Source organism: Miniopterus schreibersii, assembly GCF_964146895.1.
Source record: "Miniopterus schreibersii genome assembly, chromosome: 6".
NCBI lineage: Eukaryota > Metazoa > Chordata > Mammalia > Chiroptera > Miniopteridae > Miniopterus > Miniopterus schreibersii.
The window spans coordinates 60003116-60029235 of NC_138107.1; the positions used below are offsets into that span (position 1 = coordinate 60003116).

Genomic DNA, 26120 nt, shown 5'->3' on the forward strand with positions numbered 1-26120 from the left:
TATTCAGTTATTTTAAAAATTTCAAAAATAAGTCCCAGTATTTTCCTAATGTCTCTCTTCTGATTATGTGATACACACAGTTAATCACTGGAATTCCCTTTATAGAATGAGCTGGAAGTGTCTCTGTAAAGTGGGAACATTCTAAACTTGATATTGTAGATCTAAGCCCCATGGACTGAGAAAGCTCTGAGGCCCTTGGGGGACTGGGTAGAGGAGACTGCTCTGCAGGGTTGTCCCTGGGGCAGGGATGGCCTCGGAGCTTTGGGTGCATGGATGGGTTGCCCGGCTGCTGGAAGTGCCAGGTAAGGAGAAAGCCATTGACAGAGAGGTAATGCCTTTCTCAAGTGGTGCCAAAAATGGGAAAGGTTTAAATACACCCATAGCCCAGCCAGCATGGCTCAGTGGAGGAGCATCGACCTATGACCCAGGAGACTGAGTTTAGATCCCCAGTCAGGGCACATGCCTGGGCTTCGGGATCTGATCCCCAGCAGGCAGCAGGCAGGAGGCAGGCGATCAATGACTCTCATCGCTGATGTTTCTGTCTCTCTCCCTCTCCTTTCCTCTCTCTAAATCAATAAAAATATATTAAAAACAAATAAACACACCCGTAATCTTGGCTGCTTAGGCCAGGTGATGCTCTGGGCTGTATTACTTCTCCCCGTAACGCACCCTTCAGCCCTCTACCACCTCGGGGTCCATTGTGTTTTTCCATGTTAAATGTTGATGTAACGTAGTAGCATTAAGGTCAAGTTCAGGGGCGACTTCTCCTTCTAATACTCCAAGAGAGCATGACAGGCTGTGGGCTGTGGTGAGGAAATGTGGAACAAAACGGGATCCTTGCCCTTTCCGTTAGTGCTAGGGCGGACGGCAAGTGCAGGGCCTCTGTCCTGAGAACAAACGGCGGCGTGAAAGGCCATGTGGCAGCCAGGCCCCGGCCGCCCCAGATCTCTGCTGATTTCTCCGTCCTGAAGACGGCACGCGTTATCATTCTGAACGCATGTGACTTCCTCCCGAGTTGGGACTGGAAGTGAACGATGTGTTGCGATTTCATTTTCACTTTACCAATGGCCACTGCACTACCCAGGGGTATGAGATGGGGAGGGACCCGCAGTTTAAATCTCTAAATGCCGCCAATGGGCGCGAGCGCGTCTTTTCCTCCACGCTCAGGCCGGAGCCTCGGGGAAAGCGAGGCCGGACTCTGAGCCCCGCGCACCGGCCGGAGCGCAGTCTGGACGCGCGACGCGACGTGTCCGTCCCCAAGCCGCGGAGAGGAGCTCACGGCCCCGCGCCGCGCCCTGGAGCAGACCGGCCGCGCCCAGGCCGCGCTACCTGGGGGGCGCTCGGGCCCTCCGCTCCCGGCCGGGCAGGCGCGTCCCTCGCGCCCCCGAGAGTAGGGATGGGGCGGCTGCGCTCGCCCAGAGAAGGCTGTGGAGCTTTCTCTGGCCTTTCTGGGTCGGTGGTGAGAAGTGTCCTCGGGAGCCGAGGGAAAGGGGGGGGGGGGCGGAGACTGGGACGCGCGCAGCCAGGTCCGAGCTGAGCATCCCGCAGGGCTTCCAGGTGGGGGGCGCAGTCCCGCCTAGGGACCCGGCTCGCGGGGCGGGCGGGGCTGCACCCCTGCAGGGCCTCCCTCCGCGGCGCCGCGGGGACCCCGAGCCCCCGCCGCGCCCCGCCCCGCGCGCGTCCCCGCCCCGCCCAGCCCCGCCCCGCGCTCCGGGCGCGGCGGGAGCCTGCGGAGCCGCGGTGCCTGGTCTCCCGCGGCCGCGAGGATGGCCAAGGTCCCGGAGCTGGAAGACGCCTTCCCGCCGGCGCAGCCCGCGCCCCCGCTCCCCCCCGAGGCGCAGCTGCTGGGCGAGGGCCTGCTCGGGTTCCCCGGGGCGCGGGGGCACCTGGCGGCGGGCGCGCAGCCGGGCGGCGGGGCGCGAGACGGCGGCTCGGGAGTTAAAGCAGGTGCGCGCCGCGCCCTCGCGCGCTGGAACCGGGACGGGACGGGACCGGGACGGGGTCCGTGGTCCAGGAAGGGCACCGGGGGTGGAAGCAGGCACGCCGCAAACCTGCGGATGCGCAGGAGGGGCTGCTCGGTCTCCGTGTGGGCCCCGGGAAAGTATCTGTTAGCTAGAAACTAAGGGACTTGCCGTCGGTCCTCTCCTGCCCCCCGCCCCCAGGGCCACCCGGTTCGACGCAAAGTACAGGGAGACGTTACTGAACTGATTTTACAGTCTGACTTTCTTTACCATCTTTTCAACCCGCCACCAGAAATGCATTTAAGCAACGGTCACTTCTCCTCGGAAGAGGAGGATTCGGACGGTCAGGACGGCAAGGCCGGGGCGGCCGGCGCGCGCCTGTCCCCGCGGAGGACCGTCGCGCAGGTCCTGAGAGACAAGAAGCAGCAGGCGCAGCTCACCCTGCAGTGGTAAGAGGCGCGGCCCCGGCCCTGGTGGGAAGTGGGGAGGACGGGCAGAAACGTGCCCAGACTCTCCACTGAGCGCTGGGCATCGCGGGAAGTGGGGAGGACGGGCAGAAACGTCCCCAAACTCTCCACTGAGCGCTGGGCATCGTGGGAAGTTGGAAGGACAGACAGAAACGTCCCCAAACTCTCCAGTGAGCGCTGGGCATCGTGGGAAGTTGGAAAGATAAACCAGAAACGTGCCCAAAGCTCTTCTCTCTGCGCGCTGGGCACAGGCGCGCTCTGGTCCTGGGGAAACGGTCTGCGGCGCGGGTGACCACCGAGTCCCTTTGTTCATCACGGGCTGAAACTACGTTTCATTCCAACGCCGGCGATAGCGAATGTGTTTATGACTTGTTTCCCTAACCTGGAATCATTTTGCTCCTTCTATATTAGTTATTTGGTAGATTTGTGATTATAAAACATGACTCTTAAAATTTTTTTTAGAAGAATGAAGGATCTTAACATCGCCTTTATCCCTAAGAGGGCAAATATAAAAAAGGGGGTGAATTAAAAACTGTGTATTGGCCATAAGATGAAGTGAGTTTGAACTAGAAGACATGGCAAAATCAGTTAAGATACCGCTATTAACTTAAATAATTGTTCAACTATTTTTATAGCACTTGTCATATATGATTTATTATAGTGAAATATCACAAACTGGATGTTGTGGAAAATCTCTTAAAGCCAACAATTTATCAGTAGGCTCTCTCTCTAAAGGACATTTAATAGCATTGATCTAAAGGTAAGAGGGATCTAAAGTAAAATATAATATTAAACTTCCCCTCATATTGTGAAGAAATGAGTGTAAATTTTCTCCCAAATTCCAAATAATAAGCAAGTAAGTAAAAAGATCTATTCACTGATTATTTGCATAATTTGTTTATATGTAAAGTGTTATCTAAATCTTAGAAAAATGCAAACAAAAAACCAAACAGTCCAGCATAAAAAACTAGTAAACTTTTATTTTTATTTATTATAACATTGAATTACAGTTTTATATACTAAATTTTTATAATTATATATTTGAACCCTTTCAAATGTTTGAAGTATAAACCAACGATCTTCTAAAGTTCTGGCTTAACTATTGAAGTTGATGTCACACTTACTGGTTTAGAGTACACCAGAGCAGTAAATAATTGAGCTAATAATCTGGAGTGATTAGGATACAACTATTTTCATTAGGAGAATGGGGGCAAAAGTGTTTTGATTTCAGATATATTATGGAGGTCTTTTGAATGATCACTCCCATTTGTGTTTTTAGTTCAAATTGAGCGAATGGAAACAAACGTGGGTTTTTATTTTATAAATATGAATATACTATGATTAAAGAAAAAAGTTATACTCTAAATTAACACTGTACTCATGTCTAGTATTACTCCATAATTTAAAGACAAAGGAATTCTTACAACATCATCAAAACAGCCAGGTGAAAAGTAGACATTATATGCATGTCATTAACGTATAATTTTTATATAGTCGATTTTTGAAATCTCAGTGATTTTCATATTTTTTGAAACTATAAAATGCTGTCATTTTTATTTAAATTTTCCACACCCTTTCACCAAAACATGTTATGTATTAAAAAAACACACAAAAAACCTAAGTGAGTTATTTGTATTTTGAGAAATTTCCCTTAAATTTATAGATTATATTGGGGATGGTAAAAATTAGAACTGAAAGTTAAAGTGAAAAATCTGGCTGAGTAATTCCAATTCTCTGTCTACTAGGGGTTTGGTTTTATGTATGCAAATCTTACTTTGTTTTTGGTTCCCTTTTTCCTTCTTCATAGCAAAACAGATGTCTGACGCTTTACCTGCTTAAGGAACATGCCCTTTACCTTTTATCTCATGTACCTTAGTAATATGTTAAATCAAGGACCTTAAAGAGTTCCACCCCATTTTATCTGAATATACGCTCTATATTGCATTGTTCTCAGATAGTAATAATTATGACTTTACATAAAATGGGTAAATTTTAGCCAAAATCACCTGTTGAATTGTTCGATAAACTGGAAACAGAATCTACAAGTTCTGATTTCTTGATTGCTGTTCAGATATTTGTAACCCTAAATATATTACGTTTAAATAAATTGTGTTCAATTACAATGATAAATATCCAAATTAAATAGAATTATTTCTAACTTTTCAAAGTCTGTATTATTATATTTATAATATAGAGATGAATTTATGTCATGTTTGCAGGTATCTATAGAGAATTATATAATGTTTTGAGTGTACAGTACTGCTCACAGCTAACAAGTGTAGGATAGAAATAGATCAGTGTCATTTTAGAGTTAAGTGAAGTGAGCTTACTCTGAAATATTTTCCAAATAAATGCATCACCATGCTTCCCTAACTTTTCGGGGTTCAGAACTACTTTGTGAATGAAAGTAAATGATTGTAGATGTTTGTCATCCTGAAGGCTGGCAGCCCTTTAGTGTTGAGAATCTTCTTTTAAAAAACCATCATCTTCAGTGTCACCATTAATATTTGTATATCACAGAGCAAACCCTGATGAACAGTGAGGACTTACATAGAAGTACGACCTATTCTTTGAGGTGTGGATCAGGCAGGAGTGGGTTTATGTTAGCTATTTAGGCACTAGCAGGTGTTCATTGGGGCTCTTGCTCTTCTCACATTAATCCTGTGATCTGATTCTGAATAATATCCTGAATAAAGGATATTATTGTGTTTAATAATAGTCTGCTTACATCTAGTCATGAACTCACTTGCATAAAACCTCTATTCAAAATGGGCATTAAATCAGTATGAAAGGGGAATGAAAAGGAGAAATAAAATGTTTGCTCTAACTTATAGCCTTTTTTCTTAGGCTTGAAGAGAATTACATTGTGTGCGAAGGAGTTTGCCTACCGCGGTGCATCCTGTATGCGCACTATTTAGATTTCTGCAGGAAAGAGAAATTGGAGCCAGCCTGTGCAGCCACCTTTGGAAAGGTATGTGACACATATTGGCTAGACTGCCTTACAATTAAAGTCATGTCAGGCAGGCAGTATGGAAACAAATTCATCTGAGCAAGTTTTCATGCAGAATAGTAAGAAATTTGTTTTTCAAGCATGAAACAAAATCTCTTAAGAGTTGTATCTGGAACTACTATATATTTTACTTTGATTTTACCTACTAGATGTTTTACATTGAACTACTATATATTCTGAGTATTAGAACCCTGACTATCAGAAGATTTAATGTGACCTTACAGGAAACTCCATTTGAGCAGTGACATTTCCCTTCAAGGAGGGATATAGAGAAGAGTGAGTCTGGCCTGTGTTGAGAAGCAAAATTAGGTGGAGGTGACAAGTATCTTGTTAATGCAGTTGGTGATTACATTTATTATTTAGCTAGTCCAAGTATATGGTTTTTTAATACATTTTTATTCTATTACATAAATAGTTCTCCTCATTCTCCATTTCACTTTGAGTATGTTTACACCTCATACTCTAAGATGTGATGAGATTGGCTAAATTTCTCTCATTTATAAACATTTCTTTCTATCCCAACTGTATGATTAGGATGGGAATCTATAGAACTGACATTACTGTATTCATATATGTTGATCTGATTTTGAGAATCAGAAAACACTATCAATATCTTGGGGAAGTCTTGTTCTTTGAGATTCTTTTCATGCTCTATTTTCTAAGAACCTAGGATACCCCAGAAAAACTGTAGGAAGCTTAATTAAGTCTCAAACATTGCATCTTATATAAACTGAAATCCAAATTCTAGCCTGTAGAGGGACTCATTGTCCAGAAAATAATGAATACTGTGGTCCGGCTTCTTCGTTTTAAAAAAGAAAATGATTTATTACCCTATTTAAAAAATCTATCTGTTTCACGAGAGGTAGTGTGATATGGTGCATAGTAATCCAGGGAGTTAGGTTCTAGCCTAGGCTGTGACTAATTTGTTTTGAGACTTTCTGAAAGGCAATTAACCTCTTCAAAACTCAGTTCACTTATTCTATAAAATGAAGAGGTTGGATAAGCCAACTTTTAATGTCCTTTTTAGGATTACGATTTTATGAGTTCACCTTATGGCAGTAGTTCTTAATTGTTTGGGGAGTCATGAAACACCTTGAGAATCTGATAAAAACTGCAAAACTGCTTCCCAATAAATTAACACATACATACAGAAAGTTTGCCATGGAGCCCTTAGAAGATCATGTATGTATCTTCTGTAATCCAAACTAAAACCCTACTTTATGTAGAAAAGGTTTTTGTTCTTTAATCAGATGCTAATTTTTAGCAAATTTAGAGAAAGAAACAGAAAAAAGAAAAATACTATAACACTGCTGTGGAGATCCAGTAAAGCAGAAAAAGTTTCATGTGTCCTTTCAGGATTGTAGATGGGTATTTAAATTTTAAGTAAACCTCTGGATAGAATTATAACGTAAATCTTCCCACTAAGTAGATAAAGTAATAATTGCCTTGGTAGTAACATCAAGTAAAATTTGGAATTTGAGATAATTTCCAGGTAGAGCAATCTCATCAAAAAAGTACCTTCCTGCCTCTGCTCATGTATTTGTTTATCAATATGTGTATGATATTACTTTTCCCAGACTAAATATTTACCTGGAGTTCAACATTTACTTTCTGGAATTACTTAGTTATGGGTGACTTGCAATAGAACCACACACTTTCTGAAAACTAAAGTAATTGACTTTCTTTTTAGACAATTCGCCAGAAATTTCCCCTCTTAACGACACGGCGGCTTGGAACAAGAGGCCATTCAAAGTAAGATACATCAATAAGCACCTATCAGACTTGTACATATGATACCTTGTACATGACAATTGACACAATCTAAAATAAGTATTGTCTTTATCGTAATAGAACCAGGTATTTTTTTCTTGACGAAGCAGACTTTTACCAACTGTAAGAACTAAAAAGAAGAAGAAATGGATTTGAGGATAATGTTTATTTAAAAAGGAAAATTCACACAGAGAAATCATAATATTATTTTTTATGATGAAATAGTTTAAATGAATCATTTTCATAATCCTGAAGGCACCAGTGTCATGAAAGGGAAATGTATGTAGCTAAAGAAGTGACCAGATGGAACCCACACTTCTAAAGAGCAAGGCCAAAGCCAGGGGTTGAAGCATGGTTTAGGTTCTTTCTCTGGTTTTCTTTCCGATAATAATTTTTTAGAATCCCCTTTCTCCCCTTGAAGACAAATAATATGCCCAAATGACATCTTTGGTCATCTCTTAGTGTAAATATAAACATAAAATAAGGTGTCATATATTCCCTCTTTTGATAACTAGCTATTTTTTCTCTTATGACAATCTTTGTAGGACCCACAGCTACAGGTTCTTGTCTATCAGTTATTTACTCTTTTCAGCTTTTAGTTTTTCCTTTCCTTCTGCCTACAAACATATCCAGATCTCTTTTATGTTGATAAAAATAAAATAACCTCAAACCTACTATACTACTCTTTCTAATTACTGTTATTCTTTTTCTCTTTGCTAGTTCTTTCAAAAAAATTTTTTTTTTAAATCCTCACACAAGGATATGTTTTTATTGATATTTTTGGAGAGAGAGAGTGGGAGAGGGAGAGAGAGAAAAACATCTATTAGTTGCCACCCGTGGATGGAATCCACAACCTAGGTATGTGTCCTGACTGGGAACCGAACCTGTGACCCTTTGTTGCATGGAACTACGCTCCAACCAACTGAACCAAAAAGGCCAGAGTTCTTTGCTGTTTCTTGAAAGGGTAGCTATCTGCTCACTTCTCCTAGTGCAAATCCCATGCCTCTGTTCTAGTCTACTTCTTTACTAGCCGTTGGGCAAAACCCCGATGGCTCATTTTTACTATTACTCATTTTTGTTTTTGACACCTGCCTGTCTAGCATTTGAACCTGTTGATAATGACCTTTTAAAATAAATATATACATAAAACATCCTCTATGGCTTCTCCATCACAGCCCTGCCAGGCCTCTTCCCTCCCCATCTCATTTTCTAGTGTGTGGGTATCTCCTGCTCTAACATCTAGTTCAGCACTGTCCAATGGCATATAATACAACCGCATAGTTAAAAAAAATTCTAGGAGCCACATTAGAAAAGTAAAAAAGAACAGATAAAATTGATTTCAATGTTTCATTTAATCCAACATATCCAGAACATTTGATTACCATGTAATCAAAATACCAATTAGTAATGAGATATTGTACGTTCTTTTTTTTCCTACTAAGTTTTTGAGATCCAGTGTGTCTCAACTCAGACTAGTCACATTTCAAGTGGTCAATACCCACATGTGACTAGTGGCACCCTATCGTCTAGCTCAGTCTTAGTCACTTGCCAAAAAAGAGGCCCTATTTTTGGACTCCTCGAGAATCTGTGTGTCTTCATTCTCATTTTCATAACCTGGCCTTGGCTTGGTCTTTCCAGTCTGTTCAGTGCAGCTTTTCCCAAATTGACCTTCTAAAGTTCAGATTCAATCATGCCTCTCTTATGTTCAGGAACTCTCCCTGGCTCATAATTTCTACTATGAAAGACAAACTTTCCTCACCTGGACATTCAGGGTTTGTTATGATGAAGTCCCAACCCGTTTTCCTATCTTGTAGTCTAATTCTCACTTGTCAGCATGCAGTCCATGCTCTTCCCAAATTATTGTCCTGTTGCCCACTGCCTCCCCCTCAGCTGTCCCTCCTTGCTGATGCTGTTACCCTCCATTGAAAAGGACCTCTCCCTATGGTTATCCTGCAATATGACCCATTCAAAAGAATGTTCCGTGAACTTCCTCTTCTTCGGAGTCTTTTTTTAGTCTCTTGATTTATTGTAGGATTTATTTTTTACTCTCATAGGAATCTCTTGGTACCTATCACATTTAATGTGAAATTAACCTATTTCTTCCCCTCAATGGATAGAGTGAGTATTTTGAGGATAGAGACTTTGTCTCATTTATACTCATATTTTATCTGTTGTCTGATACACAGTAAGATTATCAATTAGTGTTTATCTAATTGATTTCAATTAATGTTAACAGTATTGTGGCCTGAGGAGAAATAAAATGCCAGATTGAAAGATAATATTGGCTTTTTCCTTCTAACCAAGTCAGCTTTTTTTCAAAGTTGACTCAGTTTATCTGGCTGATTTCTACTGAATTTGATTTTTACTGAATTGTGTGTGGAGGAAAGATTAGTTAGTGTTTGAAATAGATAGATAATAGAAAAAGGCAAAGCAATGCTGAGAAATCCTCTTCATAGGATCTGCAAGAGGGCAGGCAGGCAGGCTGCAGAGAAAGTCAATTAATCCTAGAAGGAGCCTTTAGGATTAGGGATGAATCATTAACCCTGTCCTTTGTGACACAGCGAGGCCCCACTGTTTAAGTTTATGTAACAATAAATGGTGACTTCAGGCAATTTGTTTGATATCTAAGAGCAGGCATGCCCAAGAGCAAAGCATTAGCAATCTGAATTTTCTTCTACCTTCCTGATATGCCATCTGCTTATTATAGCTTGCTATTATATGTTTGGCATTTTGATATCATGGGGAAAAAAGAAAATTTCCATATGTAAACTAAGGATGTTGAAAGATATGGCAAAATGTAGTTTGTGTACCTTGTTATTGGTAAGGTTTTGGTGTAATTATTCTTAGCCAGGTAGTTTTATTTTTTTATATATTTTTAAGAAATACCCTTAGATTTTTATCTTGGGAGATAGTATATATCAAAAGGCAGCATTTCCTAGTGGTTAGGAGCATGAGGTTTAAAGTTGGACAAATTTAAGCTTTAATTCCGTACTTTCGTATAGAGTTGTATGACTCTAGATGAATTGTTCAGCTTTTCATTAATAAAGTAAATATAAAATATCTACCTCATAGGTTTCTTCTGAAAATTAAATAAAGTATAGAATGAATGAAGAAATGAATGTTTTCAACCTTTTTTTTCTTAATATGAAATTAATAACTCAATGCATCCAAATATCAGATATGCAGTTAAAGTTACTATATATTGAACACTACACACACACACACACACACACACACACACACACACACACACTGTAATCCTTACAATGACAATATAAGATTGGAATTCCTGTGTTTTACAAATGAGGAAACTGCAGTTAAGATTATTGACTTGCCCAAGCCCACACAGATACTATAAAATAACAATATTGGCACTTAAGTCAAGGTTTATTGGCTCTAACGTTTGTGCTTTGTCAACTAGTAAAGCCTGCTTCTTTCTGATGTGAGTCATATCAACAAAACAATAGTTTAGTTGAACTTTTATTTTTTAAAGTATAAATTTTATTTTTTTTTCTGATCTAAGTTTTAAAACTTTATTAATATATTAAATTCTTTTTCAAAGAGCTAACAACATTTTCTCAAGCTTTAATCATAAGGCATTTAAAATTATTTTATATTTATTGCAATATATTTATATTTTATATGAAAGCAAATTTGTAGTACAAATACAATTTTGCTTTCTGCTTTTAATTTTTGTCTGAAACATTTCTATATGTTTGTATATTCTCATCATCATTTTTAATGCTGTTTAATATTTTAAACATTTACATTTTATGAAAGATATTTTTATGTCTGTAGAAATATGAACAAATGATAGAAATATAAATGAAGAAGTAAACATATTGGAAAAACAGGAATTTATATTTTCTCCCAATTTTACTAGTAATTTTGTAAAATGTATTTTATTGTCATAATATTTAGCATAATGCCATAAATATACTATTACTGAATGATTTTTAAATTATTTCAAAATATAAATAAGTTGGGTATTAATTTATTTTAACTTTTATGGATTATATATTAGAATATATTAATGATGGTCATTTAAAAATATAAGTTCTCAATTTCTGCCAAATTCTTATGGAATATGTTAGAGTATATCCAATTGTTTCATTTGGGTCTTTCAGACATAAATTATTTTAGATCATGATTAACATAAAAGATTCTTCTGTGATGTGGGCACAAGATGAACCACTGTTTCTAAAACTGTCCTTAGATGCTTTTAGGGTCCATGGAACAATGTCACTTTCCAGATTTTACTGGTCCATGTATGAAATCTAAAAGTCTGGGAAACACTGATATATGGTGACAAAGAGATGGTTAATAGAATCTAAGAAAATTGGTGTGAATTCTGTGTTTATTTTCAAGTTCTGTTTCTCTTAAGTTCTGACATAACTGGGTATTAAAATGGTCAGCCCTCACAAATCACCTTTGTGCAGGTGCTACCTCTTTCCCTCACCAAAAAGTGAAAACAGTTTAAATAAAATGAGTCAAAAACTTGTTCAACCAAAGGAAGAGAGAAAATATTAAAAACAAGCAGATATACTAAAAATAAACAAAATAAAACACAAAGGGACAGATTCACTATGGACAGCCCACTGTCAAAATTAGAAACTATTAAAAATGGAATAATTTGTTTCCAGTGGCAAGTTGGATATTCCTCATAACAAGCCATTGCTGCCAAAGGTTATGGAAAAGGGTCTCTGCAGATTAGCACGTGGGGTCAGAAAGCTTCACGCTAGAGCATCTAACCTAAGTGTGATTTTGGGACAAAGCCACTCCAGCTGCAGGCAACATTAGCGTCTCAGCTCCCCATCCCTCCCTTCACTCTTACCGTCCTCCTCTCTGCCAAGAAAACCAATGTCCCCAATGGCAGATCCTTCCCATTCTCAACAGCAAGATGAAAACTGACTTTGCTTTTGTGTTTTTTCTTCTCTTTGATTTACCACCAATGCCAAAAATACATACGTGGTTATTTTTCTGTGCAATATTTTTAAATTTCGATTTTGAATAAATAAAAACAAAACAACATGCCATAGGTAGAAAAGAGTAATGAAAAGTATTGCTCATTTTATGTTATAAATGTATTATATCAAGGATGATGAAGCCATTCATGTTTATATTGATGTATAAAGCATGGTGTTAAAGAGTTTTTGTGATACAAGTAATAGTAAGATAGAGTATATGCTGTCAAAAACTTCCACTGTTATTATTTATTTATGTATTTAATAGGCATTTTACTGAGTGTCCTGAAGCTGACTAGGCCTTGCGAATACAATCTGAGCAAAAAGAGCTCACATCCTACCTTGCTCAAAACAACTCAGAGGAGTAAGGGAGAACCCAGCCGAGTAGATTTCATGCTCATGGTAGACTGTTTGATTTGAAGTTACATTTTAATTTCTTGTAGACTTTAATCAGTTGAATCTTAGTTTTCAGACATGATGGACCAAAGCTATTATCTTATTTATTAGTGGTGATTTAGTGGGTTAATAAAACTGATATGGCAGCTGCTCTTATCATAGTATGTTATTGCAAGTCCCTGAACAGCTTAATCCCATCATTTCCTTATCAGTTATCATTTGTGTAGTGTAAACTAACATCAGGGCTACTGGCTCAGTGGGAACATATGTTTCAGGAATTCTATATCATGACTGAAATGGAAAATAAGAAATATAGGTGTAGGCATAAATAGATCAGCAAATTGAGAAAAGTATTAGACGCAATGCCAATATTTTAGTAGTAAAAAAAGAGCAGCAGTGATTGCATTTGTCCTATTAAAAATCTCTTACATTTTATAATATGTTAACTTTACAATGTGGACACAAAATTAATGAAGAATTCTTCTTTATTCCTAAAATGTAAATGTTATCTGTCACTTAATATAAGGCTACGGACAGTTGATGCTAATGAATAAGTACAATTTTGTCAGTTCACAGAGGCTACTTGCATTATGAAAACATTTTTCTGCGAGAAATTAGCTCATTATACCTGGGATTTTAAAGCATTTATTATCTATCTTCTTGAATAAAAATGGATAAAAACCATTTAGGGGGAGTGAACTGTGGCTTGCTGTGGGAATCTTTATTTAGGGTAGCCTGCAGGACAGGCAGCAGGGGTGGTATATAAATGAGAACAACGAGGTAGCCCACAGTGAAAACTTCACTTTTTTATTTAACATGCACCAGCATATGTTTTTGTTATGTTAGAATGTTTCTGGCAAATATTTTATAGCAAGTGTATCTTAGGGAAATGTATTAACAACAAAGTAGTGCTATAAAATGTTGCAAGTGAGATGAAAAGTCCATGTATATGTTGCATGAAATTACTCTCCCCGCTTTTATGAGGTTTGCTTTTAGCTGCTAGGAAGACAGAGAGCTGCTCATTTGTTATCTCTTCTCTGTTCTCAAAGACACTGAATCATCACTCGGATTATAGCAGGTACCTAGTTAGACTAAAAGGAAGATGAAAGGAGAAAATTATATTATCAGCTCCAGATAAAAACTGTATATGAAACGTGCTAAAGTGTTATAATGGTCATTGCAAAACTAGAGATTTATATTCCTAACAACATTCTTTCTACCTAAATGCACTGATTCCATGCCCTTCATACACGTCGTTAAATATACAACGTTTGTTCAACCCCAGCGTTTACTGGTAACCTGGAAATACACGCCGCTAGGAGGGGGTTGCTGCAAACTATTGGCTCTGAGAGAATTTGTGTTTTATGAGTTTCTAAATTTTTTAACAGGATACATTGACTCATCCAATAAATGCAGATTTCCCTTTACAGTAATGTCTAGTGGGGAACACAATGCAGGGAAAGAGAATTCTTCCAGATCTTGTAGTTTAGGGCAGGTAAGCCACGTATACACATTCCAGTGGTGCGAGGTACAAAGCCTCGGGGGACAACGACCGAGAGGAGCTCAAGGGACAGAGAAATCAGTTTTGCCTGAGAGACCAGGACAGGCTTCGGGCATTAATGCTACACCCTGAGGCGTGGGTAAGAAATGGGTTTGAAGGAAGAGTGTTGCCAATGGAGAGAGCTCAGCAAAGTGAAGGCACCGAGACGGGAAAGCACAAATTAATTAATTATGGAGAATGAGGAGTTCTGATAGTAATTAGTTTCTACAGTTAGCTGTAGGGTTAAAGGAGTTAGTAGGTTTACTTACATCATTTTAGACAAGAAATTCTTCAGTCTCTAGCAAATTTAAAAATGTGCTGATATTTTAAGTGTATCATACTATATGTGTGCATGCTTTTTATTGACAAATTTCTATTTACAAAGTTTTCTTTATGACACATTATTTTAAACTTTTTTTATGATGTTAATTTATTTATTTGACAAATGTTTATTGGTTTCCTATTACAGAGTGTCCTTGTTTATATATGGAATTTCAAATATGAATCTTCCAGATCAGTGGTGTAGTTCTTAATGATCTATGTTAGTTATCAGTGCTTTATATGATTGGTGCTGAACTAGAAGAGGGGGTATGTATGTGGAGTGCCAACATATTCAAACTATATTTCACTTATGAATTTCTAATTATAAATAAAATTAATATACAAATATCTATCATCTATCTTTCTATCCATCTATTTCTATCTGTCTATCTCTTGCATCTTGAGTATGGAGATAGCATGGTCTATTGAAACAAAAAGTACCTTACAGAGCTATGGGTTTGAGTTTTGTCTTCAAACCCATAACTTTTTCACACAATCTTTTCAAACAAATCACAGCCCTTTTGAACCTCTGCTTTGAAATGGAGAAAATATTTCTTTGCCAGCTGCTGTGGAAATTGGAGATGAAATTCTTTGCATGTAACAGGTGCTCAATAAATGGTATCCATTTCTAATTACCTGCTAACACCTGCTTCAATTTTAGCACATATTCATTTGGTATTGCAATATTTTTGAATATTTTTCTTCCCCACAAGACTGTTAAGTCTTCCAGGGCAGAGACCCTCTTCTTCCTCTCTTTGAATTCTCAGGACCCGGCACACAGTGAGCACTGAGTACATGTCTAAAGAAAAGAGAGAGGTCCCTCTCCCTGGTTCCCTAGCAGGTGGCATGTTTGTAAGACTGTACTGATGGAACATGCTCAACTACACCAATATGTCTATATGATGAGGTACTGCTAATGAGAAAAAGGCATGTTTTTCACTTGTAAACTGGAATGTAGGCAACCAAGTTACCTTCCTCGGGTGTCAGTGTGTGTCTGGTTACAGTGTCCTTTACATTTGGCCTACGAATAACATACATTACTTAAAAAGGGCTTCTTAAATTTTGGTAGATATAAAATCTTGACTCTGAACGTAGGTGGAGGCATCAAGCACATCTATTTTTAAAGATGTTTTTCCCTAATAATTGGAAGGGAAGAGATAAAATAATACAGTCATTTTATTACAATAAAGAACAAATGAATTGTGTAATGAAAAGATCCTTTTCTTAAAAGTCATAAGGAAGAAAAAATTATAAGTCCATTTTAGTCCGTATTTACTGGGTTCTAAAGGATGTTGCAATTTTTACAAAAAGTGATCATCAGGTGTTTTTAAAAAATGGAAGAAAAATGTGCCTGAGGCTTGGCCAGTGTGGTCCCTGTCCCGTGACTGGCAGGCAGGCAGGTTCAGGAAGCCGTGGCCCAGGGCGGATGTCAGAGGCATTCATGTTCCTGACCTGATTTTTCACGTTGGTTTTTCCATCATTGTATTGACAGCTAGCACAGTGGTCAGGACTCAGCATGCCCTTCAGTATTTGTAAAACTCAGTCATCCCTGGATTTGTCTTACGATTTTTGTCTACACCTGTCAAGGCAATGTAGTTTCGCTCAGTCTGCATGGCAAACCACTTTTCCATGGTGTAATATTTTTACACGTTGGAAAAGGTAGATGAGAAAGAAGAAGATAAAGTTATAATGAAAATTATCAACTTTTAAAGCAATGCTTAATATATGTTGCTTCGACACATGGCTAAAATGTAGTTATTTAAACTATAGCTTCTATATAACAAACAGCAAGCTTTGCAAAAGAACACAGAATTACAATATCCTGTATTTTTATTGTAATAGAGTCCCTGTTCTCAAGCATTTCTTGCTTTATTTCTTCTAATGTAAAGACATTTCCTTTGGTAACTTAGTTCTAAAATCTAATGAAGAAAATATTACTACTTATTTCAGATTCTTGGTTTATTAACTGATTCTAATATACTTGGCTGAATATAATCTAAATCTGCTCATTCGCTCATGATTTGGAGGTATTTCCCTTGTCTATCTCTATTAACATAGCTGCTTTTGGTAAGGCTTTAGTGGTGTAAGTAAGTTTCCTTCTTTTAGTTTCCGATTAGAGACAAATCAGTACAATATATTGGAGTTTCCATAAGTTCCATATTTTCTCCATTTCTCCCTTTGTTCCAATATACCTTAGAGGTTCTTTTTTTCTCACCTGCCAGAGGATTATTTTCTGTTCTGTAAAAACTGAGCAGCCACGAGCCTCTGCTGGCAGGGTAACAGGCTATTATTGTCCTTCTACCCAAACTGAGGACTTGAAAACTTGTTTCTAATCTGCCAGAATCATAAAAGATCTTCACTTACCTTGATCATCCTCTGTTACGATTTCTCAAATATAATAGCTCTTTCTGAAAATATTTCTTATTATAACATATGTAACTTTTTCATATTTAGAAACTCTTTCCTCTCCATCTCAAATGTCCCAGGCTCGTTAGAGGCCACTTCTCTACCACAGCACTGCCCTCAGAACCTGGTGGAGAGAACCCGTCTCTGGCCTCACACGCTAGGGCTCTGCTATGGCCCTCCTCCAGCCGGTCCCCTCCCCAGGAGATAAGAAGCCACCCAAACACCATACCCCCTTCTAACCCCCTTCCAGGCTCCGGGGCCCGAGAAATCCCTGTTCGAACAGCTTCAGGCCTGCCTCCTGGGTCGACGGGGAGCTCTTTCTCGGCCATTCTCAGGAGGGTGTTCTGCTCCACCGGTGTACACTGAGCTGAGGAATGGCCAGGGGAGTGAGTGTGTGCGGGTGGATCTCGGACATGGGGGCTGCGGTGTTCACAAGAGGCCCCTCAAGTGAATAAAGGAGCAGGGTCTGAGAAGAACACCACCGTGTTCCCACATGGGACTCCAGGAATCTAGGAATTCTAAGTTCAAACCCACCTACCAAAATATTAAGAAGTCAAATTGTCAGAATAAGAGGACAAGGACATTTTATTTAGCAATTTGTTAGCTTGACTCATATATTTTAAATAATTAGATATGTAGTATGTAGACCTCTATTGTAGTCTCATCCTGGGCTTTGAAAACATTTAGGGGTGGAATTGTTCAGCCAGGTATCTTCCTTATTGCTCAGGTCAGATAAGGGGCCTTGGAACTTAGAACCTTTGCTGTCCTGTCCACTTTCAACTCAGATGGTGATGCTAAGAAATTAAGTTAAATGTGGTCACATAGGAATCCCCTTACTCTCTTTTATTTTATCCCTTCCCTGATCTTAGATGAATGCAGATTGAAATGGGAGGTGACCAAATAGGTAGTGGTGCTGCATGGGGGAGGGAGGGAGAGTGAAAGCAGAGGTTAGCCGGCTTTGGCCACCCTCGGTAAATGCCCACCATTGGACTAGCTTCTGTATAACATTTGTAGTCTTTGTACTTGGGTGTGTAATATGCCAGGAGTCTACAATTTAGGAGAATATGCTACAATTTGAGACTAGACGAGATCCTATACTTACCTGTGGCTCAGGATTCATTGACACACTTACAACAAATTCTTTGTAACACTTACCTTCTATGATTCGTGTTTCCATTGATTCATGACACCCCCACCCCACCCCCATTGTTGCACAAAAGTCTGAAGTGAAAATGACAGTGAATTGGGCTTCTCATTCCACATGACAAAAAAACTTTTAAAGGGTCACTTGTTTCCTACATGTTCCCATGCATGATATCAATGTCTTCCTCACACGTAATATCATACTGTTTCTCCACCTAATAGATACACTACAGAGAAAACTTAACATTTTAAAAATTCAGTTGATTAAATTCAAATTGAATAGAACCATTGCAAATAGATGCATTTCATATACCTAGAGCCAATGCCTACATTTACAAATCTAAGTGCCTATAGTTAAATACCTACAATTACTTTTTTTTCCTTTGCTTTGAAATCTAACTTTTTAAATGTTTGAAGGGAATTGGCAGTAAGTGATTCTTCTATCTTTATCAGGTCAAGAGCCAGAAGGACATTTTTAATATATTTAAAACATAAGTAAGATTAGTTACCATCAAAGAGGGAATTAGCACATTAAGATGTTACTTGTAAAAAAATCAGGAAAGGAAAAGGTGATCAGTGGGTTGCAGTTCTTACTTGTGGTTTATTTCAATTATATGTTAGTATCTTCCTCCCCTTCAGAAACTCCTGCACTAACACAGAGCTGGTTCCTCTCCTTGTTCTAGGTATCATTATTATGGGATTGGCATCAAAGAAAGCAGCGCATATTACCACTCTGTGTATTCTGGAAAGGGCCTGACAAGGTAGAGTTCTACTCTCTTCAAGACAAGTTCTCTGCATTTCTTGAAATATGCATGATATCTATCAAATAGAATGACGTACTAATTTAGCTTATTAAAATGCTTTAAGCATCGGACCTTAATTTCAACTTTGTATGGATGTTTACTGTGATGTGGTCTAGATTACTATACAATTTATATAACTTGCAATCATTCATGACAAATTAATGGTGAAACATGTGTTCCAGAGAGATGAAAAAATCAGAGAAGCAGAATTGCTTTTAAATTAGTATTTACTCATAAGGCGGAATCTATTTTCAGTAAAAACAAAGGCAGAAATTATAAATATGTTTTTCTTTTGCTAAGAGACAACCTGCTTTAAATATCTATGGGCTTAACCAGTACCTTACACAGATGAAACGTTTATTATAATCATCTCTAATCACATATGCCCCGAATCCCAGCTTACCTTAGTAAGATAAAGCTACTCACCTTTTTGTGTCTCTGAAAGGAAAGGTACAAGTGAATGTAAAGAACATGTTACTCTGATCTGCTATTAACTAACAGGAGGAGGTCATTCAGAACTGAAGTGACATTCAGTGAAACCCGTGATACATACAATAATTATTTTTTAAAATTCTAGTGCTCTGAAAAATTAAATCTACATCTGAGATTGCCTTGATGACTTACCAAGATTGCTCTTAGCTCTCAAAGAATGGACTATTTTTAAAAGTAAAGTATCCTGTGGAAAAAAATTAGTATGAGGAACTCAGATATTACAAAGAACATAATGGTGGCTTACTAACCACTACCCATTTTAAAGTACAAGCACAGCCCAGAACACACGCAAATATTTAACATCAAGTATTTTTTGCTTGCCTCAAGTCTTACTAGACTTTCCTAAGTATTCTTAATTTGAATTTTCCTTAATAGACTTGTGTGTTTTTTTTACTAAGTTAAGAAATATGCTTGGACCTCTTTGAACATCAAATATATTTCTCCAGATATATTTCACTAATCATAGTATGAAATTACTATTTTGTAGATTTTTCTGCATTTTCTCGATAGCTACAACTGTATCTGTGTATTTTTAACTAATGGAAAATGTATTAATTTTTCAGGTTTTCTGGAGGCCGGCTGAAGAACGAGGTAAGGATTGCTTTCATTTCTTCTATTTTACACCTGCTCTGATATGTATTACAAACTGAACAATAAGTGTTCATCACTCTTGTTGCAAATACAGAAATAAATGTTATTTATTAGGAGCCCCTTGAATGACTGGGGACTTCAGAAAAAGCTAAGTTATATTTGGGGCGGCTAATGGTACTTCACATAGAGCTGCAGAACAACTTCCAGTTAGCCTAGGAGAGCTGATTTTTCAATTATCCATACCTAATATCAGATATTTAAGTTGTTGCAAAAAAAAAAAAAAAGACCATTACTGATCCAAGAAATTTTCATTTAAATATAAACAGAAAGCTTAAAGCTGAGGAAATGAAAATAATTGCTATTTGGAATATACCCATTTAGACAAAACCTTTAATAGTTATCAAGAAGCCCAAATGTTATGTTATTGTTTGTTTTAACCACTGTGTGTGTGTATTAGTCACTTTGCTGACCTCTTCTGCAATGGGGGGGTTGTGCGTGGTGGAGGTGGAAGCTAGGGAGAAAGGGTACATTACGCCCCCAGACACACTTTCTCCCTAGACTCCCTCCCCCTCCCAGCCCCCAACCAAATCACAGATCAGCAAACGGACTATCTAAATGAGTTCGACTGCCATTAGGGGCTGCATGGCTAATTAGGCACGGGATAAGGCCTTCGTTATCCTCGTTAACTGATCATTAAAAAGAGGTGCCACAGAACTAAGGGCACATGACAATGTGTTGGGTGGTAAATCTGGACCCGAGGTAAATTGTAACTCCATTAGTTTGGTGAAATGATGCAAGCATATTATCTTAAGAAAAATTATAAAGCCCCAACCCTCTGAAATGACCAGTTTCTTCCCACCAGTGTTTTTAATGCAGTTAATGGCTAATTATATAATAAAATTCTCTAGATAGCTCTTTTTATCAATGAAATAATAGCTCTTTATTAGATAAACAATTGTGAAAGTGCAAACATATTGACTTAGAAATATACTTCAGTTGACTGAAGTTTATGTCAACAGGGAATTTAAGTAACTTCTCTCAGGTGTCTTTTCTACCACTTTGGTGGAGCTGGTGGTACCAGCAAACCTTCCGCTGATGTTACATGTGCAAAGCAAGCCTTGCCTCAGAGAATAGAAGAAAAATGTTTCTCAAATCTACAGTTTCATTCTTGGAAGACTGCACCACAAATTCAGGTGTAGATTGTGTCAACAAAGTTAAAATAAATGATTTCAGTTAGTCTGCATACCCTATCTTTCTAAAGATACCTGAAGCAATAATAGAGTGTAATTATGATGATGATTATAGAAATTAACACAATTAAGGACTTTCTAAAGGCCCAGAACTACACTAGATACTTTTTAAAAAATGACATTAAGATATTTGTTTAACAAAGTTGAAATAAAATAATATTTTGTACTTAGGGTGACCAACTATCCTAGTTTGCTCAGGACACAAGACTTTCCATTTAAGCCTACATATTTCTGGTCATGTGAACATTTATAACGGTGAGGTAGGGAAAATAGTTGTAAACATTACTAGTTTACAGCTAAGGAATAGAGGCTAAGAGATGTCTTTACTTTTAAAAAAATTCTCAGTAAAGCTCTATTTTTAAAAACCCATGGTCAAGATATTTATTAATAGATATATGGAGTTACAGGTACCAAGGAACAAAAGTGAGTGGAGAGATTTGACCCTTTACAGTGTAACAGGAAAATATATTATCTTAATATATTAGTAATTATAAAGGGTGTCATAGTGGTTAATCTAGTTGACGTGGTTAAGGACATTTCCCACAGGATGTGACATTAAGGAAAGAACAGAGAATAAGTGGGGATTTGGAGGAGAAGTGCAGTAGGGGAAGAGAGCAGAAGGGTGGTCCAGACGGATGGAACAGCGTAGGGTAGGGTTTCTCGGCCTTGGTATTATTTACTTTCGGGGCCAGAAGATTCTAATTTATGGGGATGTCCTGTGCTTTGTAGGATGTTCAGCAGCACCACAGTGTTAGGACAAGCAAAAGGACTTCGATTTTTAGTTTGATAGTGATGGTAATGGGTAAAAGTGTCTAGGGAAAAAATAAATGAGAAGAGTTTACAAGAAAAGAGCTATGAAAAGTTGGATAGAAGAAAAGGGTCAATAAAATAACCTAAGAAAATTCAGAGAGGTAAGAAAGGAGAAGAATATTGTGGCAGAGAAGACCTGGGAGAAAAAAAAATGCTTCCAACAGAAGTGGATGGTTACAACCATGAAATGGCGCAAAAGGTCATCAAGATACAGACTGAAAATATCAACGAAATTAGTGAAGTGGACACAGTTAATGGCTTCAGGGAGAGAGTTTTCAGGGGAGAGCTGGGCTTGATGGGTTTGTAAAATGAGCGGGAAGTGGTATCCAACGGGTAACAGTCAAGCTGAGGGTGGTCATTGGAGAAGGACTTGAAATTTAGTTTGAAGACCGATGAGACAATGGTTCTAATGTTGGTAAAACGCATTTGGTAAGAGTCGAGGCTGTAGATGTGAGGGAAAGGGAGGCGGGAGGGGAGAGCGGGGGTTGCTGCGGGCAGGGGGCGCTCCCTGGAGGCAGCGGCCGGAGAGAAGGGGCGCTTCTCCCCTGAACCGGGAAGGAGGAAGGGCAAGGTCAGGTGCAAGTAGGTCTGTAGGTTTCGTGGCAGAAAATTGCAGTAGTTTGGTGGTTGTAGACTTCCCTCTGAGGAACTAGTGGTCAGTTGGGCCATCCTCAGTGAGTAAAAACATAGGAAAAAAGTTTGAAATTTTAAAGGAAGTCGCAGCTCTTCTGAGTCAGGATGCCCAGAGGGCATGTGGCCTGAGTCCCTGAGGCACCCATTGCGTGTAAGGGTGAGCTCTGTCGTGCTTACAGAATGGTACTAGCCAAGCTCAGCCTTGGGAGAAGATGGCCACTCAGACTCTTTCCCCTAGGACTTAATTTTCTCACAGATCCCCTGTTGAGAGAGACTTGCTTTTCTTGAGGAAAGCAAGAAAGGTAGGATGTTATAAAATTAAATTGCAGGAACCAGAAGAAATGCAAAATATTTAGGAACAATCGTAATAAAAGAAGCATACTACCTGTGTAAAAAAGGCAGGCATAAAAGAATATTTTAAATGAAAAGAAATGTGACATGTTTGGATAGGAATGCTAGTTATTATAACGGTGACAATTCTTCCTATATTGATTTTTTATTTATTTTTAATTTTTTTTTGTTAATCCTTACCTGAGGATATTTTTTTCCATTGCTTTTCAGGAAGAATGGAATTGAGAGAAGGAGGGAGAGAGAGAGACATCCATGTGAGAGAGACACATCCACTGGTTGCCCCCCACAAGCTCCCAGACTAGGGGCAGGGAGTGAAAGTGCAACTGAGGTACATGCCCTTGACTGGGAATTGAAACCACGACCCTTTGGTGCACAGGCCGACGCTCTAACCACTGAGCGAACCAGCCAGGGCCTTCCTATATTAATTTAAACATTTAATACTCTAATAAAAATGTGAGTGGGTAATTACTTTTTTGGAAATAATGAAAATGGATATAAACTTGACCTAGAAAAATATATAGAAGTAATAGTTAAGAGAAATGTAAACAAGAATAGTCAAAAGGAGATTTGTCTGGTAGATATTAATATATTATGAGACTATAATACTGATTCAACTGTAGATAGAACAAATCTACAGCAGAGATTAGATACCTGCTAAAAGACCCTAGTACTTATGAGAGTTTAGTGTATGACCAAGGAGACATTCCAGATGATGAAGGAAGAAAATATTTTTCATTGAATTGTCTTAAGTAGCTTTCTGGAGGAAGATGGAGTGCCAAATAAGTAAATAAAATTCTTCAGGGTCTAATGTTATAAAAATGAACAATTTGGGGAAAATTTTCTATACTTCATGCCTTTATGAATTACATATAAGTTATTCTATATAGAAAGAATGGTGAATAGGAGACATGTATCTACTTCATTTCTGGATGAGGAATGACTTTCTAAGCATGAAACCAGTTTAAGAAATTTCAAAGGAAAAAGAAAACAAATTGAAAACTTCTTTATATCAAAAGCACTGTATACAAAATTTGAAGTCAAAGAAAAACAGGGGAAGATATTTTCTGCAAATATGACAATGGGATAATATCTGTACTACATGAAAAAAATCTGTCAATTTATAAGAAAAATATGAAGACCACACTAAATAGTAAAAGATGTGAATAGACAATACACATAAGAAAGAAAAGGCCAATAAATGCATGAAAAAATGGGTTACCAAATAAGTAAAAAGTAAAATAACATTTTAAATTTTAAAATTATCAAATATTAAGAAGTTATGAAGCTGGTGAAGCTATGGTGAGATAAGATCTTCCATATCCTGCTGGTGAAGACAGAGCAAAGTTTCTGGAAAATAGTTGCAAGATCTGCATCAGGTGTTTAAAGTGTTCATACACTTTCTCCCACTAATTTTACTTTCGTGAATCTCACATAAAGAAATAATAAAAAATGCAGATAAAATATCATGCACAAAATTGTTATTGACTACAGTGAAAAACTGTATGCAACCTAAATGTCTAATAATAAGGAAATAGTGACATAATTCATAAGACTTTTATGGGGCTAAATATTGTATCATTTATTAGCAGGCTCTTTTAATGACACATAAATAATTAGGAAGAAAACAGGACGCAAGAGCAAATCGATGTATATATGGCTTCAAATATGTAAAATAAAACTGAATATTTAGATATATAAGTGACAGAGGGTTACTATCTATAAATGTGCCATGGAGTAGGATAGCCCCTATCCACATGTGGCTATTAATTACATAAAATATTCAGTTTCTTTGGCACATTAGCTACATTTCAGGTGCTTAATAGCCATATGTGGCTAGTGACTATTGTATTGGACAGTGCAGATATAGAAGAACATTCCCACCATCACAGAAAGTTCTGTAGAACAGTACTGCTTTGGAATATGCAAAGCATTCAACTGAAAAATAGACAACTCAATATAAATATAGCGAAGTATATGAAGTATATAGTGAAGGCAGTTCACACAAGATGAGAAAGAATGATTAATACATAATGTGTTGTCAATCATGGTGCCCATTCTGACTGGCCAGGTTCCATAATGTATGGCCAATAAATATTTTGGATACCATTTCTGCCAATAAACATATGGAAAGTGCTCAATCTAAACTTTTAATTAGAGAAATGTAAATTAAAACCATGAGTAATTATTTAACTATTATTGGAATAACAGCAATAAAAAGTCTAAAAATATAGTTTTAAGAATGTGGAGGAAAGGAACTTTCATAAAGAGTAGGAGGGACAATAACTAGTAAAACTGAAGGTGCGCACAACTTAAAACTTCATTCCTAGAGAAACCTTCACAAGGAGGCATGCCTTAGGACATTCATAAAAGTATTGTTTATAATCTCAGAATATTAAAAATTAAACATCCATTATGATATAAGGGGAAATATATTTATATATATATTTATACAAGGGAATTCTATTCTTCTTTGGAAATGAGTGAACTATAGCTGTAGGAACCAAGTTAGATTCATCTCAAAAACCTAAAGTTGAGTGAAAAATCTCATTGAATTTAGGATACATACTTTATGGTACCATTTTTTAAAGTAATAGTACTTATTGCTCAAGAATGTTTACACATGAAGTAAAATTTTAGAAGTTTGAATAGGAATGATAATAACCAGATCCATAATATTAATGATTTCTTGTGTGGATGGAAGGGAAAGAGATTAGGGAGAGCTATAGAGCTGCTTTAATATTTCAAATGTCTAATGTCTTAAGATGATGAGTACTTGAGTATATATTACTTTTTATGTGTTTCAAAAAGTTTTAAATGGTTCATAATATAAAAGCAAACAAAGTCAACAACAAAAGCAAAACAAAAAGGAAAGAGGGTGGTAAGAATAATTATCAGTCGGTATGAATTTTGATAGTTTTAAGATTTTTATTCATAAATGTAGTGGTTCAATTTTTTTAAACTAGCTAAAGTACTGATTTTCCATTATTTCTTAAGGAAAAAGTCCCCTGATTTCATATATTTCAACCAGGAAGTTTCCCTGATAGCTTGAGTTTCCTTCTCCTTAACATCAGCCATTCATGGCCAGGTCAACAGCTTTGTACCAAGATAAATAACAAATCCTCCCTTCTTGGTATATGCTTTTCAAATATTTGTAGAGTGTTATCATGCTCTCTTTGAGTCATCACTTAGCCAAACTGAGCAGCTGAACTCCT

General features: G+C 37.9%; 1 protein-coding gene across 1 annotated transcript in view; it reads left to right on the forward strand.

Annotated features, from left to right (window-relative positions):
• Positions 1 to 1766: 1766 nt before the first annotated feature.
• RFX6 (regulatory factor X6) overlaps positions 1767 to 26120 on the forward strand; it is a gene marked incomplete at both ends in the record, with an annotated part of 47851 nt that continues 23497 nt past the window's right edge. Inside the window, 6 exons of the mRNA XM_081140397.1 lie at positions 1767 to 1947; positions 2254 to 2410; positions 5276 to 5399; positions 7129 to 7190; positions 18662 to 18739; positions 19837 to 19864. Coding sequence (XP_080996523.1) covers positions 1767 to 1947; positions 2254 to 2410; positions 5276 to 5399; positions 7129 to 7190; positions 18662 to 18739; positions 19837 to 19864 — 630 coding nt within the window. The remainder of the gene's footprint in view (positions 1948 to 2253; positions 2411 to 5275; positions 5400 to 7128; positions 7191 to 18661; positions 18740 to 19836; positions 19865 to 26120) is intronic.